Raw genomic sequence first — 19,265 nt, forward strand, 5'->3', positions numbered from 1 at the left:
GAAAAACAGACAGGTGAGACTTTTACTATTACGTGAAAGACTGGAACTGGAAATTAATTTTGCAGCAGGTCTAAAGATTATAATATTAGGCAGCTTATATATAGCTGTTGACTAAGTCAGTGCTTATTTTGTATACGTACCTGAATTTGACATCCAAGCATCAGAAATATAACTGTGTCCCCCCTAATCTGATACTCAATTTTACCAGAAATAGGCTACACTTACATAATAGTCCATCTACTTTTAACTTAGCTACACAGCATGCAAAAACATCTTACAATGATACCAATAAATACAACATCTCAGAACTAACATCTAAGCTCCAAAAAATTTAGATTGTTATAGTTTGCTAACATCTACAAATTACAGACCAAACAGGGACCCATAACCTTTCTAAGAGTTTTAACACTCATGTGAATAGCTGAGTAACACACATACACGTACAGATATCTACCAAAGGTCTTGGGAGTCTGAGAAGGTCCCCGCTGACTGGAAGCTAGCCAATGTTATTCCAATTTACAAGAAGGGCATGAAGGAAGACCCAGGAAACTACAGACCTGTTAGTCTAACCTCAGTTCCTGGAAAAATTATGGAGAAGATCGCACTGGGTGCTGTTGAAAGGCATTTAAAGAATAATGCAATCATCAGGCACCATCAACGCGGGTTCACAGCGGGAAAGTCCTGTTTAACTGATCTGATACCCTTCTACGATAAGGTCACCCACCTAGTGGATGAAGGGAAGGCGGTGGATGTAGTTTTTCTGGATTTCAGTAAGGCTTTTGATACTGTCCCTCACAGCATCCTTCTGGACAAGTTCTCCAACTGTGGGATGAGCAGGTTCATGGTGTGCTCGGTGAAGAACTGGCTGAAGGGCAGGGCTCAAAGGGTTGTAGTGACCGGTCACCAGTGGTGCTCCTCAGGGCTCAATTCTAGGGGCAGTTCTGTTCAATATATTTATCAGTGATTTGGAGGCAGGAGTTGAATGCACCATTAGCAAATTTGCTGATGATACCAAACTGGGAGGTGCTGTTGACTCTTTTGGGGAACAACAGGCCTTGCAGAGGGATCTAGATAGATTGGAGCACTGGGCAATGATGAATGGGATGAAATTTAACAAGTCGAAATGCCAGTTCCTGCACCTGGGATGCAGTAATGCCGAGCACAAGTATAAACTGGGAGAGGAGTGGCTGGGGAGCAGCCCTGCAGAAAGGGATCTGGGGGTGCTGGTCGACAGCAGGCTCAGTATGCGTCAGCAGCGTGCCCTGGCAGCCGAGAGGGCAAACCGCATCCTGGGGTGCATCAAACACAGCATAACCAGCCGGTCAGGAGAGGTGATTGTCCTGCTTGATTATTCAGCACTGGTGCGACCTCACCTGCAGCACTGTGTGCAGTTCTGGGCCCCACAACTTAAGGAGGATGTGAAGGTCCTTGAATGAGTCCAGAGGAGGGCAACAAAGCTGGTGAAAGGGCTGGAAGACATGTCCTGTGAGGAGCGGCTGAGGACTTTGGGCTTGTCTAGTTTGGAGAGAAGGAGGCTGAGGGGCGACCTCATTGCTCTCTGCAGCTTCCTGAGGAGGGGAAGTGCAGAGGGAGGTGCTGAGCTCTTCTCCCTGGGATCTAGTGATAGGATGTGTGGGAATGATTCAAAGCTGCACCAGGGGAGGTTTAGACTGGACATTAGGAAGCATTTCTTTACCGAGAGCGTGGTCAAACCCTGGAACAGGCCTCCTAGAGAGGTGGTTGATGCCCCAAGCCTGTCAGTGTTTAAGAGGCATTTGGACAATGCCCTTAATAACATGCTTTAACTTGGTCAGCCCTGAATTGGTCAGGCAGTTGGACTGATCACTGTAGGTCCTACATAATCATTGTGGGTCCCTTCCAACTGAAATAATCTATTCTATTCTATATTATTTTCAAAAGATACTGCAAGAGCCTTAACGCTACAGACAGGTTTTGAGTAAGAATGCACAAATAATGAAAATTTGCACATAGCACAAAATTGCATTCCACATACTCACTCTAAAGCATTTTAGATTAGTCAGATCTCTTGCCAGTGAGTCTCTCATTGACAAAATATATTTCTTATTTGCCTGTTTGCTGCCCTTTAAATAATGTGAATATTCATAGAGAGAAAAGACATACAAAGCAGAATGTCCTTATGGTATTTGCTGTTATGCTACAGAGAAAGGACTCCTGAATTGATCAATACAATTTAAGTGATTGCAAGATGTTACGTACTAAGCTAATACCCTAATCTATGCTTAACTGTACTTTGGAAGCATAATGAAGTTTTTATTCACATCAGTGTATGCATGCACATATATATGTACAAAGGAAGAAGGGAAGGCTTGGTGCAACACACAAAAAGCAAAACCTCAAACGCTGAATTTTCAGTATGAGGCTATTAAAGGCTTTAACAGTCAGATTATACTGAGATCAGCTGAGTATTTTTGCTGAGGTCAGTTCAACAGGGAGCAGTGCAACAACCACAGCTCTGACAGCAGCAAGCAGCTATTGCACAGCACTTTTCCCTCTGGGGACTTCATGGTGCACTGCAGCTAGTCACTGGAAACCAACAGAGAGGGTCAGGATTTCACACAAGGTGCAGGAGATACATGCGGTATCTTGCCAAGCTACTGGCAAAGGTTACTTGCGGTCTGCCTACAGGTCGTACCACGCACTGGAGTAGCACTATAATGGGAGAGAAAATGGAGACAGTACCGACCAGTGACACCACGGTGCGTGCAGGGCACCAGTTCCCAAACGCTCCCCGGGCTGGGTGGGTCACCGATCACTGCCAGACGTCCAGCGGGTACGAGCCGCGTTCTGCCGCCAGCCCCAGCGGGGTTATTGTGAAAAATCCGCCCAGAGTCCTTGGAAGCTCTTCTTCCCTAGCTGCAGCCTTTTCCAAACGAGGAACAGAAGCCTCGGCGCCGCGGCAGCGCGGGGGGCACCGGCGGGATGCAGGTGGCTGCCGCCCGCTCTCGCAGGCGCGGCGCGCGGCTCTCCGGGGGAGGCACCGCCCCGGCCGGGCGGGGCGGGGCGGGGCGGGGCGGGGTGGGGCGGGGTGGGGCGGGGTGGGGCGGGGCCCACCCCCGAGGGCGTGGCAGGGCGTGGCCGCTCGGCCCAGGCCCACGTCGGTGTGTCTGTGCGTGGCGCTGCCCCGCCGCCGGAGTGACGTCTGGCGGGCGCCAAGGAGGCGGGCTGGCGCTCTAGCCAGCCGCGGCGGGTGGACTCTGTTTCCTCCCGGCCGGCATGGGCGGGGCGGGCGCCTCCTTCCTGTTTCCGCTCGGCAGGCCGGTACCCCCAGGCAGCGGTACCGTGGGGCAGAGGCGGGGGGCGGCGGGAGGGAAGTGAGGGGAGGCGGGATGGCACAGCCCCCCCGCCCCGCCCCGCGCCTCGGCGATGCCTTCCCGCCGCCGCCGTCCTCTGCCCCGCCCGAGCAGCGCGACCTGTCCCGGGCGGAGGCGAGCGCTGCCGGGGACGGGCCGCGCCGGGCGCCTTTCCCTCACGGCCTGTGTCTTCTCTCCGCAGGGACCTCGGCGCCACCCTTCCGTCGCTCGAGGCGCCCGGAGGGTGCCCGAGGCGGCGCTGGGCCCCCCCGCCGCAGGTGAGGGCGGCGCGGCGGCCTCCGCAGCGCGGCCCTTGGGAGGGGGCGGGGCGGGGCGCGCGCGCGGCCGGCCGTTACGGGGCGCGGGGAGGGCGCAATGGCTGCGCGGGCGGGAGGGGGCCGCCAGGGAGGCGTCCGGGTGGCGGCTGCCGGGCCGGAGCCCGCCGGGGCGGTGTGGCGGCCTCGACCCGCGCGCCGCTGCGCCGGCTGAGGCACGGGGCAGCGGGGTGCTCGCTGCCGGCACAGCGCCCTGCGGGCCGTGGCTGTGGCTTGCCGACCGTGGCTGGTTTGCTACTTCATGCACTGCGCCGGCTCCCTCGCCTCCCTAGTGAAACCTGTAGAAAGATAAACCAACTGGGCTCTCTTTCCTTCTCTTCCAAGGAAGCACAGACACCACTTTTTTTCCACGTAGCAATTTTTTCTTGGTTGTATCTGAAGCTCTGTTGGATGAAATGCCTAATTATTTTGTAAACGCTGTACTTTAAGGTAGGGTCAATGCTTAGTTTACATTGCGCTTACTTTCACATACTATGCACTAGTTTTAACTTCTAGCAAAAATGAGCTTGCTCTTTAATAGTGAAAGATGATGACTAATACTAAAATGGTTTTTGCTGTGTATGTGTGTTTTTATTTTTCTGAATACTCAGAAATTATTTTTTTATTATTCCATAGGGTTTTCCCAATAGAAAAACAGAAAAAATGTTCGATATTAAGACTTGGGCTGAATACATCGTGGAGTGGGCTGCAAAGGACCCATACGGCTTTCTTACGACAGTGATCTTGGCCCTCACACCATTGTTCATAATTAGTGCAGCGCTTTCATGGAAGCTTGCAAAAATGATTGAAGCCAGGGAGCGAGAGCAAAAGAAGAAACAGAAACGCCAAGAGAATATTGCAAAAGCCAAACGAACAAAGAAGGATTAAATGGGGAAAAAAAAAGGCCTGCCTTGTGCAAAGAATCCACTTTAGTGAAACACTTGTACATTTTGTGTTGTAACTGTCCTTTGATACTTGATCCTGTTATTTCTTGAAGTATGACATTTAATCTTTTCAGTGTATTTTTCCTGCTGAGATGATGTGTGTTAAAGTTTGCCCAAGTGACACTTATTACAATCATTTAATCTACTACTTGTGTTCTAGTGCAGGTTGCTTTTCTAAACTTGCATGTTAAATTAAAAAATTAAATCTGTTGGGTGGCTCTGGAGGTAGATTACTTTTTTTTCCTTAGCTGAGCTATGACTTAACAAGTGTCTTAAAATTGTCAAATTGTGGGGAAAATGTGAATGGTAGACTGGATTGCAGAAAGGCAAGTTTTGGTATACCTTCAGCAGAGCTGTAGAGATGAGCCAGCTTCAGAGTTAGGTAGCGTACCTTACCGATTTCCTTTAAGGACATTGCATATGGCCCTGCGGTTCATTCAGCTGTGTGCCCGCAGGGTCTGCTGTAGCATCTTTGGTGGTGGGGCTTGTCTGCAAAAAGAACCTAACTTAGCTTTTCCTGTTTCCTGTACTACCAGCCATCACGGGTCTTTAAATTCAGCCCAAACTCTAGGAAGCTGATTGCTTGTTCTTACGACCTTCATTTGTCTTAAGCAACTCGTTCTACAAAATACACTACTGTGTTGTTTGGTTTTCCCTAACAGTCACCTGAACACTCACTCCACCTGTAGCTAATGTGTTTTCTGCCTTCAGAAACCTTTTATGCCTCAAAGAATAGCCATAAATGGGGTGAGACCAAAGGCCCAGGTGGCCTAGTGTCCTGTGGCCTCGTCACCTATAGCAGGTGGCTGTGGGAGAGTACAGGAGGAGGATGCGCACGCTGGTGACAGTAGTGCTTCCTACTTGCTAGCCTTGATTTAGGACCTTCTGATCTTTGGGATCTCTGTTGTCATGGCCCTTGAAACTCCGCTGTCTTCCAGGCTGCAAAACGCTGGCATACTGGAAAATGTCCAAGTGGGGTTTGTGTTGTAAATATGCCAAAATTACTTAACCTTAATTACAATTCATGTTTTTCTAACAGAATTGATTAATTTTTCAAAGCCTAATTTTTGTTAATAGTCTAGTTTCTAAAGAGTTTGTGGCAGTCATTGGGTTTTTAGACTTAGCATATTTCTAAACAGCAGCACAGAGTTGTGCTTTCTAGCAACTAGTCCTTCATTATATTTAAAAATAAAATCTTAAAATTGTTCAAATGAGGAGACCTGTAGAGCTGGGTGACACAAAGGGGGATTAGAAGTGGGGAGTCTTAACGGAAATGACTTGAAAGTAAGTGTGAAGTATTGTTCATCCTCTTTCAATTTTGTTGGTTAAAAGCAAGCATTATTAGAATATGACATTTCGGCATTTTATAAATACATGGGCTTAAGTCTCCACTCGTTTGTGTCAAGCGTTGTCAAATGTGTGTGTGTTCCACCTTTGATACCTACATAGCTTAAAACACATGGAGGAGAACTGATGAAGGATGCACTGCATAAATAAATTTGATACTTTTTTCAAAAAATTTTATGGTCTTTATTTTGACTTGAACCTCTCAAACATCATCACTAAGCAAATAATCTGCACATTTTATGTATCTAAACTATGGCCAAATAGATCTAATAATTTAGGGAAGTCCCCGCATACACCAGAAATAAAAACTAATTTTTTTTTTTTTCAGTATTAATGACAGTCCCTTGTCCCAAACCCTGTAGCAGCTTTACCAAGTGCTTCTAACCTTTATTATAGTAGTTATACATAGTTTAACTCAGCCTGATTTTATCCTGTGCTTACTGCTGGCTGCAAAGCAAACATTATCCAAATACATTGATTGTTTTCTTAAATTTGTTACAAGAATATCTTTAAGATTAATACAGTGCATAGTCAGTGTAGTGTCAAAGTGATTCGTTAATGAAATCAACTTTTTCATCCACTTGCCAGAGGAAAGCACACTGGCAGTGCCAAGGGAATTAACAAGCATACTGAAGAACTATCTTGAACTGACACCTAGGTTTGTGAAAATTTAAGTGTACTGATCAACTAAAATTTATTACATCAAAAACAATTTTAAAAATACATGAGTCTTCAAGGAAAAAACAATTTAGAATTACTTAAGAAAACTAAGTTAGCTGGAAAACCTACCTATGATTTCACTAGTAACTTATGAACAGCAACTGTTGAAAACAAACTTACCTAGTAACATATCCTGTTTTTCACTAAACTCAAATATTTTACAGTAGTTCATCACGATCAAGCCTATTTGAACAGTTCTGCAAAAATAAATGAAACTTCTTTAATACTACTTTATTGCACACTCACTTACATATAACAGCTCTTTATGTTGTCTGTTGAAATATTTATCCATTAGCGATACCTGTACATGACAATTGTTTATTTCTTGTGACTACTGCCGCTGCCTGGTGGCATCCAGGAGCCCGGCTGAAAGGTACTCGCAGTGCTTGCTGGATCTTGCGAAGGCTCTTTCTTTCCAAAGTAAGGGGCTGACGCGTGGCCTTTAACATGAGTATGAACTGGTTCAGCAACAAGTCCCTCCTTGTATTCCTTGGCCTGGAGCAGCTTATCCTTTTCAGATATATCTTTGATTTTCTGTTTCATTTCTTCTCTGTAATTTTCATTCTTGAGAATCTCCTAAGAACACAGTAGAAAGGTAAGTAGATAAATCAGATGTAAATGCAATACACAATGTTGGAATAAAAAATTTTAAGCAGTCATTGTTTTTCTTAATTCTATAATCCAAATTTTCAGGTACATAGGTAAAATAAAATGTGGCAAAATTAATTGTTTTTATACAACTGCAATTTCAGCCCTAGTTTAAAATGTTCTTAATGTTTTGATCATGTTGTTGAAGCAAAACTGCGTTGTGGTGTCCCAGTTTCACTATTCTACTGGATCAAAAAGGAAAAGAAATTGAATAGCAGTCATGAACAAATGTGAAAATGCATTAAAAACAAGGCTACCTTTTACATTGTTTTCTATATAGGACTTGCTGCTATATAGCTATTTATCACTTGCATTTCTTCCTGTAACTCACTATGCCTATGCCTTTAGCTATCCACGCCCCAGGGTGCAGTTTCGGAAGAAACAGGTGTGCAGCCTTGACTCTGCTAGTACACAAGCCGAAGCCATCCAAGATAAATAAATAAATAAAATAATAAAAAAATAACTAAAAGAAAGCTAGGACAGAACTGAAACTACTGAGATGGTACTAGCAACTCAGGAGAAAAAACACTGAGGGGAAAAATAAGCGTAAAAATCACCGAGGGAAACCTTGCCCCAGCAGCTCGGAAGCAACTCAGTAAGGCCAAGGACCAGCACGGTCCAAGAGGCAAGGGAGGCCAGCACATCCACAGCTGATGACTGCCTGCCAGCAAGGGTGAACTGGGTATTTTGATGAGGACACTAAGCACAACACTGCTGAGGCAAGCTGTATGTTAACTCTAGGTATCTACCAGGTGTGTTAGCTAAAATAAATGTACTGCATTCATAAAGGGTATAAAATCATACTTACTGCCTTTGCACAGGTGAAAAATTCAAATAAAAGTGATCTAGTTTTAGAGGTTTACCTCCACCCCTGATAAACTGAAGCAACTGTCTGATGTGTGATCCTACTGCAAGGCGAAAAAACCCACCCAGGACATGTAGTCAGAGAAGGCTCGTACAACCTGCTGATTCAACTTCAAGAAGCTCTGCACTGAAACATCATTGGGTACAAGTTAAAGCTGGAAATTCGCTAATAAAGATGACTTGAACTGGGACTTGGCTGCTTCCACTGAGAAATGCTGAGGCTATTAGTTGAAGCAAGTGCAATTACTGGCTTGCCCACAGGTATATAGAAAAACAGCTGTTAGTAGACTTTGCCATATTGTTCAGAGGAAAACACAAAGAACTCCCAAAGTAAACACAAAGAAAAAAGCCTTGAAAAATACTGAAGTTTGTTTTTTATCTGTCAGCATATGTTTCCTATTAGAAGGGTGATCTGCAAATTCTGCTAACAAGACTCCTCTGTGCTTTTATTAGGGCAGATAGTGAAGAATATTAGAAACAAAACCAGAAAGGTGATACGAATTTTTATAACACTTTGAACCCAAATACAACTTAACTGTAATCAACACCATGTAATGAGGAAGCTGCTAATATCCACATTTAGACTGGGATACCGGAGGAAAAAGGCTGAACAGCTTTCTCTGGATTACAAGTATATGGAAGAGCTAAGGAGAAACTAGACCAGTACATTTCTCTCTGAGTAGAAGACCATGACATTATTTCAGGAATGGTATTAAAATACATGTGATATTGCCAAGAGTTTACGTAGCAAGTATGTGAACATTTAAGAACATTTAAAAAGGCACTATTTAAAGAAAACCTTATCTTAGAGGTATCATGAAAACTAACACCTTTTTCTGAGTCCTTAATTGCCTCTATACTTAAATTCACAGATGTGCAGAGCACTTCACATACCTATATAGCATGAAAATACACATGCAGCACATAAACGACTTTGCGAACTGAAGCAGGGAGGAGGGAGAAAATTCTCCCATACTCACATAAAAATATTGCCAAGTGTAAAAAGGTCAAATTTTCACCAGTCAGTACAGCAAAACCTCGTTAAAACATCTCTCAATTCCATCCTTGTTTACCACATGCCTGTATAAATCTACCATGAACCTATTGATTTCAAGGGGATTACTCCTATAGTGCTTGTATTACTCCTCTACTAAGAAACAAGGTCATATACCTCTGCGATATCTGAAGACTGCATCATAGCTCTGCTAAAACAGCATTAAATGATTTATTAGAATACAAATATAATTCACTTACTGTGAACAGCTACTTGCTAACTTCAAATCTTTTCCAGTGATTACTTTAACAAAGTTATCTTAGTCAGGTAATAGCAGCTGTAACTAAATTCCAAATGCTCCAAGTCCCTTTTAAATGTTGATGTATAATTGTCATCTGGTTTTCAGACCCAAGTAAGGCTCTTTTCATCAGCTTTCACTGGCCAAAGTATATATAAAGTAAAATAACCATGTTTGTCTTGAAAAAAGCATGAAGAATGATCCTCATTAGCAAACACAAAAACCAAATACTTAAGTGACTTGTTCAGAATCTTCTATACAATCCACACCAGGACAAAAATTGTTCAAGTTCAAAGTATCTGCACGCGTCCATTTTATGCATTAAATTCATGCCACTAACATGTACACTGAAGTCAGGGTTCCTGTGCTCAGACTAAAGAAAATGTGAATCAGGAATCTTGTGTCAATTGGCATGTTAGAAAAATTGGATCAAACGAGTTTTCTTAGCAGAATCATCTTATCCTTTGATACTGGCAAGTTTGTTTCTGGAATTCTCTCATAGGCATTGAGTCCTTCCTGTTTCTAATATTATCACCAGCAAATACTTCATTCTCAATTCTCACTAGAACACATACTTTTTTTTTAAAAAAAAAACATTGTGATTGTATTTCTAAATACTATTGGTTCAATTACCATAGCCACTGCAGTTTGAAGCAGTTATGAGACTGAAGCTTCCCTGCCATTACAGGCATTTAAATAAAAGATCCAAGTAGTTCCAAGTTTGAATAGGATAATCAACTTGGTTCAAAATGCAAATTTTAATGAAACTATTGCATGCATATTTATAGAAGGAATTATCCTTAAAACACACTAGAAATGTGCAGGGTCCTTATAACTAATCTTCCAAATTTGGCTTCAGTTTATCTGCCTGGCTCACTGCAATTAAATACAGTGAGTGTTAGAAAGGTTCCTCCCCAGACACCCTCCTGGCTCTACAGGGCTTCCTATCACCTGCTGAACAGCGGTAGAGAAGCTGGCATCTGCTGGGCTTTTCTACACCTGACAAGTAGTCTGTAAATCTGCATGGCACCACAGGCTCTTCCAACTCACCTGCACACAGCTACAATTTCACTTTGAGGCTCCGTTGCTACCCAGCCCTTTACTGTTTGATACAGACGTCTGCTGGAAATACAGTACAGCGGAGAGGAAACAGCCTAGGAGGTTCCTGGGGTGTGTGGAAGATACCTTCCTGACTCAGCTGGTGAGGGAGCCAACGAGGGGGAGCGCCCCGCTGGACCTGTTGTTTGCGAACAGAGAAGGACTTGTGGGTGATGTGACGGTTGGAGGCCGACTTGGGCACAGCGATCACAAAATGATAAAGAGTTTTTGATTCTTGGAGAAGTAAGGTGGGGGAGCGTCAGAACTGCTACCTTGGATTTCCGGAGGGGAGACTTTGGCCTGTTTAGGAGACTGGTTGACAGAGTCCCTTGGGAGGCAGTCCTGAAGGGCAAAGGAGTCCAGGAAGGCTGGACATTCTTCAAGAACAAAATCTGAAAGGTGCAGGAGCAGGCCATCCCCATGTGCCGAAAAATGAGCCGGCGGGGAAGAAGACCGGCCTGGCTGAACAGAGAGCTTTGGCTGGAAGTCAGGAAAAAAAAGGAGAGATTATGACCTTTGGAAGAAGGGGCAGGCAACTCAGGAGGACTGCAAAGATGTTGTGAGGTTATGGAGGGAGAAAATTAGAAGGGCCAAAGCTCAACTAGAACTTAATCTGGCTACTGCCTTAAAAGACAATAAAAAATTTTTCTACAAATACATTAGCAACAGAAGGAGGGCTAAGGAGAATCCCCATTCTTTGTTGGATGCAGGGGGAAACATAGTGACAAGGGATAAGGAAAAGGCTGAGGTACTTAATGCCTTCTTTGCCTCAGTCTTCAATAGCAAGACCAGTTGTTCTCGGGGAACCCAGCCCCCTGAGCTGGAAGACAGGGACGGGGAACAGGATGAAGCCCCCATAATCCAAGGGGAAATGGTTACCGACCTGCTACGCCACTTGGACACACACAGGTCTATGGGGCCGGATGGGATCCACCCAAGGGTACTGAGGGAGCTGGCAGAAGTGCTCACCAAGCCACTTTCCATCCTTTATCAGCAGTCCTGGCTAACCGGGGAGGTCCCGATTGACTGGAGGTTATCAAATGTGATGCCCATGTACAAGAAGGGCCAGAAAGAGGATCCAGGGAACTACAGGCCTGTCAGTCTGACCTAATGCTGGGAAAGGTTACGGAGCAGATCATCTTGAGTGCCATCACACAGCACGTACAGGACAACCAGGTGATCAGGCCCAGTCGGCATGGGTTTAGGAAAGGCAGGTCGTGCTTGACCAACCTGATCTCCTTCTATGACAACATGACCCACTTAGTGGATGAGGGGAAGGCTGTAGATGTGGTCTACCTGGACTTTAGTAAAGCCTTTGAGACCGTTTCCCACAGCATTCTCCTGGAGAAACTGGCTGCTCATGGCTTGGACGGGCATACTCTTCGCTGGGTAAAAAACTGGCTGGATGGCCGGGCCCAAAGAGTTGTGGTGAATGGAGTTAAATCCAGTTGGCGGCCGGTCACAAGTGGTGTTCCCCAGAGCTCAGTATTGGGGCCAGGTCTGAGTTGGGTGGGAGTGTTGATCTACTCGAGGGTAGGAAGGCTCTGCAGAGGGACCTGGACAGACTTGATGCGTCAAGGCCAACTGTATGAGGTTCAACAAGGCCAAGTGCCGGGTCCTGCGCTGGGGTCACAACAACCCCATGCAACGCTACAGGCTTGGGGAAGAGTGGCTGGAAAGCTGCCCAGAGGAAAAGGACCTGGGGGTGCTGGTTGACAGCTGGCTGAACATGAACCAGCAGTGTGCTCAGGTGTTCAAGAAGGCCAACGGCATCCCAGCCTGTATCAGAAGTAGTGTGGCCAGCAGGAGTAGGGAGGTGATCGTGCCCCTGTACTCGGCACTGGTGAGGCCGCACCTCGAATACTGTGTTCAGTTTTGGGCCCCTCACTACAAGAAGGACATGGAGGTGCTGGAGCGTGTCCAGAGAAGGGCAACGAAGCTGGTGAAGGGCCTGGAGCACAAGTCTTATGAGGAGTGGCTGAGGGAACTGGGGTTGTTTAGCCTGAAGAACAGGAGGCTGAGGGGAGACCTTCTCACTCTCTACAACCACCTGAAAGGAGGTTGTAGCGAGGTGGGTGTCAGTCTCTTCTCCCAAGTAACAAGCAATGAGACAAGAGGAAATGGCCTCAAGTTGTGCCAGGGAGGTTTAGATTGGACATTAGGAAAAATTTCTTCACCAAAAGGGTTGTCAACATTGGACCAGGCTGCCCAGGGAAGTGGTAGGTATTTAAAAGACATGTAGATGTGGCACTTAGGGACCTGGTTTAGTGGTGGACTCGGCAGTGCTAGGTTAACGGTTGGACTTGATGATTCTATGATTCTGACATCTTAGTAGTGGTAACAGCTGCATGAACAAAGAATGAAAGACGGCCTGCTTATGGGGGAAACACAGCCCAAGACATGTTGCTGTCTTCCAAGCGCATTGCTGCAAAAGGGATCAGGCTGTATTTCACGCCACTGGCATGAAATTTCCACTTTTCTTGCAAACTGTATTTTTGTTTAAAGCTCTCACTTAACTCTGGCAGCTGAGATGTATCACTAAGCATCCTCTGCTGCTTGCAAACTGTATTCACCTCTACTCCACAGAAGGAGAAGAATCTACAAGTTTGTCTCTAGTCAAAGGACTTTCAGTGCCTTCCAGTGCTGTACTGCAAGACCTGCTTTGTAGACTGAAGATTTGGAATGGAGCTCTCATATTGTCACTGCTTTCCCTTTTCTGAATAAACTAGTAGCCTTACAAAATAAATAAAATCAGTTCTTCCTGGTAGGAAAATGTCATAAATAGAAAAGAAGTTTCTTTAGACTTGCTTACTCCTTCAGCTGGGGTCTTGCTCAGTAGTGACTAGCCTTTGCCAAACACTTCTTGCCAATCTGCTCCACAGGCAAATACCTGTACTTAACACCTTCTACCCTGCAGCATCTCCTGAACCCCACAATCTGAGGAACTCCTCCTCCCCTTCCTCTTATTTCCTTACTGTTTCCTTCTCAGTCTTCAAGCCAGCCATCCGTTATAACACCACTTGCCTCTCGTGGAGCATTTTCAATCTCCTGAAGACAAGGGGCAACCCGAAGTTGTGAACAAGTAGCTCTAGGGATGCAGGTGGCTAGACATACAGTACCAATATAACAATGTCCAAGAGAGATTATTTAAAGGTTATTTTAACAGACTGGTACTTGTTTTGTTTTTTTTTCTTTCCAGATGATTTTCTAAAGACACTATACCCAAACCTATAAATGTGGGGTTTATGTATTATTAATTTTAAGCAAGATGTCACATTTCATTTCCGATGGTTTTGTAAAAATCAAAAAAAATTAAAAAATTGTAAAAATTAAATTAAAAATAAGTAACTTCTCTACATTGACTTAGAAACTATTCCAGCTTCCTAAGTTATCTTATTACGTATGTTGAAATACTCATGATTTCTCTTGATTTGAATAGGATTAGCTAACTATTATTTGATGCCAGAACTGAGAGACGTCTGGACAGATTGATGTTCTTTGTTTGAACTGTACAGACATTACATATTCATAGAATATTTGCATTTTGGTGTCTAGTTTGAATATTTTATGTTTAATCGTGAATGAACTCTGCCCGGTAAAAATTCATAAATACAAGTTAGCAAAAATTTTAAAAAATGACAAATGGAAAGGAAAAAAATCTGTTTTGGAACAGTATTAAAAAAGTTGATTGTTATAAGACAATTTAACATGTCAGAATTTTTTCTTCACTGACAAACTAACTAAAAGTCCAGCAAAGTACTACAAGTTAAGCCAATCCACCCGGTTTTATAATATTGCCAACTGACTAACTAAACTCCATTTTCCAGTTCAACAAGTTAAATAGGCAAGATGAAATAATCGGATATTACATCATATTTCAAGAGTAGGAGGCAGAGCGAGGACGTCAACACTGGGAAGCACGGAATGTTCTGATCCAGGGCAGGTCTTGTTAACTCAGGAACTGAGCGCGAACATGGTAGTGCCATGTTAGGAATAAGAATGTGGTAAATGAAGGGCTGTGCCAGTGCATGGCAAAAACAGAGGAGCAGTTTGAATTAGAAAGGCATACCTGGCTTTCCTAAAATACTTACTTAAATCAAACACTGAGCCAACTGACTAGTAATTTTGTAAAGAACATATGTGCTAAATATCTTTGGTCAATCAACAATCAATATTAGTCAAATCAATGTAAGATTTGCTTTATTCAGGTTTAGTTTTCGAGCAAATCTCTGATCAGTTGCAATTTTAAAATATGGACTGTGTTCTGTGCACTCGATGTGATTTTTTAGAAGGATGCATCCTGCACAATTCAAAAGTAAACTGATCTGAATGATCTTTGTTGGATACATCACAATTTATGGCATCTCTTATTGTCTTGGCTTTGTAGAACAGCTTTTTTGACCTTTGAACATAAATCAAATAAATTATCCAAACAAAATTACGAAACTAATATAGCTGCTGTTTTAGAACAGTTACTTTTGCTTGCAACCTGCAACAATCCCTTAAACATAAACAGATATAGAAACAGACCTCTAATGGTCCACAGGTTTTTGAAACGGGAATCTCTGACTCCCATTCTATTGTAAGGGAAAGGCGATTCCTAATGATGATCTGTTATAGTTCACTCTAGATGAAGGCTGTTGGTGCATTTTGGGTTCCTAATCCTGTAAATGAGAGGTGCACTAATTCTTTGGAATCAATCAGTAACAGCACAAAATTGCAATTAAGGTTTAAAGCACTCCACAATTAATGTGTAAGTGTTAAACCAATATATTGATTACAAATATATGTACAAATATTTACTTTGATGACAGCCTAATATTTACTTTTAAATGCGGTGCTAATACCACATTTACTACAAAGCTAAATCAATTAAATACTAATTCTAACTCACAGCAATTTTTGTTTAAATCAAATCTACAGAGAAGCAATTCCTAAATTACTATATTGCTACTTCCGAGCTACAGAATCTCTGACATGAGCTGACATAGTCTCTAGGGTACCACAGTGTAGCACATATGTATTTGGCAAGAACATGTAATGAGAGGCAAAAGGAAGAGAAAAGGCACAGACACTGGAATGTAAAGCATGTCGGCAACACATGGAGTCAGCAGGGACTTGTGCCTGAATTATTTTTATAATACCGCAGACGTTTTTGTACAGAACTACACATACGTTCAAGATCACTGATGAAACTGTGTAGAAGTAGCAAAAATCACAAACTAGCCTGGCACCACTGCACTCTGCCCTGAATAAAGGGCAGAGCCTTGATGCCCACAGAGCAAACAAGGAACTGTAGCTGTGACTCAGTCCTTGCTTTCCCCTTACTCTACATATGATGTAATCTGTACCAGCCCTCTTCCTGGTACACGTTACTTCTCCCTCCACCCCCGTTCAGCTGTCCTGACAGTGAATTAGGAGACAGAGCCAACGCTCCATGCACTCCCTCCCACATGAAGAGGAGTAGCAGAGCGGCAGCAGCTCTCTCCCCTGCCTCGGGGATTTGCAGCACAGGCAAACTGGAAGTAATGGGACAAACTGGTGCCCTGATACTCTTCTGTGGAGGCTGACAAGCACCTATGTTTCAAACCTGAGGAGAAAGTTAAAGTGAGTAAGAGGGAAAAACTCTAAAAGATGATGGCTGCTTCAAGCTCTTTTTTTTTTTTTTTTTTTTTTTTTTTGAGAGAGAGACTTCTCTGACCGCTTCCTTCTATTTAGACCTTTGTAGCTCAGCTCTTTTATATGGTCAAATTTTACTGCCCTTTCACACTGAGTAATAATCCTCTCTGGAATCATGCACAATTTACTATGGAAAATGCTATTTAGTGCAAGTCAAGTCATTTGAATATGTCCCGAATTTTCAATCCTGGTTGTGATCCTGGACAGCAATGGTGGAAAATATTTTGCTCAGAGAGTTATTTATCCCCATGCTTTTTTAATAGCATTTCCCAGAACTGTAAATCACATTCTGCAGCTTTTTGTGGCTTCAGGAGTAAAATACTCATTTGCTAAGCCCTATTCTCTACGCAAGAATGTACAATCTCCATGTCAGAGTTCTCATTTTAAAACTTCTCAAATGAAGCGCCTGAAAGAAGATAGAAGCAAAACTATAATGTGCAATCCTAACAGTGTCAAACAAAGAATTTTTCTAAACTGCGTCCCATTCTGGTTAAAGGAACATGAATTCTGTGTAAACTAATCTCTACGTCCGAAGCTAGTTTTGATCATACCATATCTCAAATAAATAACACTTATGAGCAAATAGATGGGAAAAGTGGGTATACATTGTAGCAACCAAACAGAATGTAATTTCAATGTAATTATTCAGGGGCGGGGGGAGAAACAGTCATTGAAACCTTATGTTTATTACAACTCACTGAAGTACATTTTTCCTCCCTTGAGAAGGAGGTTGTCAAAACAGATAATTATGGAAATGCTAGAAATAGTTTGGAAGAAGACAGGAGCTGTCACAAAAAGTTTCTTTTTTTAGCATTTCACCTTCTATCCAACTGTGCAATTCAGAAGCCACTGAGTTTTATTACTGTATAACAAGTACATAATGCATGAGAAAAGCAGTCATTTACTGTGGTTTTCTATTTAAATTTGTTTTCAGGCTTTTGACACTAATTAAAGGAACATGCAATTTTACCATGAAATATTAACATACATACACATGCAACAGCGAGGTTTCAATTTAAACCGAGAATACTTGCAGCTATGCAGCCCTGTGAGCACTACAGAGGAAGCAGCATGTGGCTTAACAGTGAAGTGACTTCTAGCACAAAGATCTGTGTTCACAGAGTAGCATTGCTATAGGTGCATCTGGCAACTGCAGGATATCACATTGGCAGGTTCAGAGATAAACCACATTTCCCTCCATACCAGTTTCTCTAGGCATTGCCTTGAGAACCTTCTCTGGTCTTTTCTCAAGCATTTTCTGGCACCCCAAGATAGTCTGTAACTTTATTTCTATCTCCATTCTACAGACAAGTCCATAAACAATGCCAAGATACTCAGATACTCTTGAACCTCAGGACACTGTCAGAAGTAGCGTGTAGCTACAAGGTCTGTTATGGGAACAAATAAGGGTTAGACTTCTAAATACATTCAGGTACCTCGTGTTACAGACAGTAGGATTCTTTAAAAGCCCGACAAATCTGATGCCCTCTGAAAGCAGCAATACTAAAGAAATCAAATAGAAGTTAGGCACAGAAAGGCTTAAAAACTTACTATATGCCTGATATTTTTAAGGTTTGGTACATCCTTAAAAATATGCCTCTTAGTTCCTTCCAGGTCTAGAAACTGAAGACTCAATGTGTCTTAGATACAAGATACCTAAACCAATTTTGATATGACTCCCACTACCTGCGTGGGGGAAAACCTGGCTGTGCGTTACATACGCACTGATTGTATAAAGATGAGAGACAGATAGAGAGGTAGATACTCTATTGAAACACGCACCATAACCAAAGCTTACAAGTATCTTAGGCATTCAGCCACTATCTCAATTAGGAGCTGCACCAACAGAAAATAACAATTTCTTTCATTAGTATTTTTAATATATTTACATAATGCTATCTCAAATTTTAAATAAACCCTTCTTTTAAAAGGGAATGTAACCCAGAAAGAAAACAGGAGGTGTAGAATGCAGCAAAGCTTGTGAATGCCATGCAAAGTTGCCTATCAACAAAGTGCTGAGAAGTCTCAAGAAGTTCTTTTCAGCAGAACTTCGCTTGAAATTCATGTAGGTGCATAAAAAGAGTGAGACATACCCACAGTGGTCCTACAGGTGTTACATTGTTTAACATCTTTTAAATTTGGGGACTTCCACTTTGGTGATGGAACAGCAACATAAGCCCAAAAAAAGAAGTCCTAAAGAGAAGGATTTTCTCCCTGCCTCCCAAGAGCATTTTTTTTTCCTTTTGCCACCAAGATGTGAAAAATCCAAAATATAAAGGTGCCATGTTTTAAATCAGGAGTGAAATCTGTAGCCAGAAGAAAAACTGGGAGGTAGGAGTTTATGCAAGACAGCACGTTTACATTTACCTTACAACCTAATTGATGAGTTGTACTGAAAGTGGACTATGACTCGACGGATGGAAGGGAATAGTCTCTTAAAGATGTAATTTGCATGGATGGAACATCACTCCTATAAAACAACTGCTATATGCCAAGACAATTTTTGTTAATAAATTCCGACCACATTAATGCTTAGCAGGTAAACTAATTTGCATGTAAAGTGATAAATTATTAAATCTGCTTCCACAAAATAGCATTTGATTAAAAATACTTTAATATTTGTAAAATTATCATTAATTTAAAACTGTAAGCTTTCCAGACAAGGACACATTTCCTATTTGCCCAAAAACATGCTACATACATCTAGTCTCTATATACATAATAAAGAAATGTAATAGTCTACTTAATTATTCATCACTTGTTAAATCGGTTAAAATATAATTTACAGCTGCACAGGAAAAAAGGTAATGACAAATTTTCCTCATCCAAGCATATATTACTATATACAATATACATAAAGGGACAGATGACAGAATGCTACAGTAATGCAAAAAAAGGAATATATAAGCTCAGATTCTCACCTGTTATAAAGCAGTATGTGTATATGTATATGTATGCATACATGCATGCTTACAGTGGGTGCAGACATGAACCAAAATTCTCTATCAAGATCAACTCCCTGATTAC

At 42.7% G+C, this 19,265-nt stretch overlaps 2 protein-coding genes across 8 annotated transcripts in view; one reads left to right on the top strand and one right to left on the bottom strand.

The window, feature by feature from the left end:
* The first annotated feature begins 3,201 nt into the window (after nucleotides 1-3,201).
* SMIM15 (small integral membrane protein 15) lies at nucleotides 3,202-6,109 on the top strand. Of its 3 annotated transcripts, XM_075137224.1 has the most exons (4): nucleotides 3,226-3,316; nucleotides 3,535-3,610; nucleotides 3,992-4,096; nucleotides 4,283-6,109. In XM_075137224.1, the coding sequence occupies exon 4, from the start codon at nucleotides 4,310-4,312 to the stop codon at nucleotides 4,532-4,534; it is 225 nt and encodes a 74-aa protein (XP_074993325.1). In that variant the 5' UTR covers nucleotides 3,226-3,316; nucleotides 3,535-3,610; nucleotides 3,992-4,096; nucleotides 4,283-4,309; the 3' UTR covers nucleotides 4,535-6,109. The 3 variants fall into 3 exon arrangements, with proteins under 3 accessions (XP_074993323.1, XP_074993325.1, XP_074993324.1); XM_075137222.1 differs by lacking the exon at nucleotides 3,992-4,096 and having other exon boundaries at nucleotides 3,202-3,296; XM_075137223.1 differs by lacking the exon at nucleotides 3,992-4,096 and having other exon boundaries at nucleotides 3,229-3,316.
* Nucleotides 6,110-6,614: 505 nt separating this feature from the next.
* Nucleotides 6,615-19,265, bottom strand: part of NDUFAF2 (NADH:ubiquinone oxidoreductase complex assembly factor 2) — a 77,074-nt gene continuing 64,423 nt past the window's right edge. For 2 of the 5 annotated variants that reach the window (XM_075137217.1, XM_075137221.1), the window contains exon 5: nucleotides 6,615-7,233. In XM_075137217.1, coding sequence (XP_074993318.1) covers nucleotides 6,976-7,233 — 258 coding nt within the window. In that variant the 3' untranslated portion in view covers nucleotides 6,615-6,975. Of the gene's footprint in view, nucleotides 7,234-18,605; nucleotides 18,723-19,265 lie in introns of all 5 variants that reach the window. The other 3 variants (XM_075137220.1, XM_075137219.1, XM_075137218.1) reach the window with 3 other exon arrangements.

Source organism: Calonectris borealis, chromosome Z (genome assembly GCF_964195595.1).
Source record: "Calonectris borealis chromosome Z, bCalBor7.hap1.2, whole genome shotgun sequence".
NCBI classification, from domain to species: domain Eukaryota; kingdom Metazoa; phylum Chordata; class Aves; order Procellariiformes; family Procellariidae; genus Calonectris; species Calonectris borealis.

Excerpts from the sequence above, each read along its gene's own strand:
- SMIM15 (XM_075137222.1), top strand. The coding sequence starts at position 3,256 with ATGGGCGGGGCGGGCGCCTCCTTCCTGTTTCCGCTCGGCAG. Across the intron at positions 3,297-3,534 it reads TTCCTGTTTCCGCTCGGCAG|GGACCTCGGCGCCACCCTTC; the intron begins GCCGGTACCCCC and ends TTCTCTCCGCAG. Across the intron at positions 3,611-4,282 it reads GCTGGGCCCCCCCGCCGCAG|GGTTTTCCCAATAGAAAAAC; the intron begins GTGAGGGCGGCG and ends ATTATTCCATAG.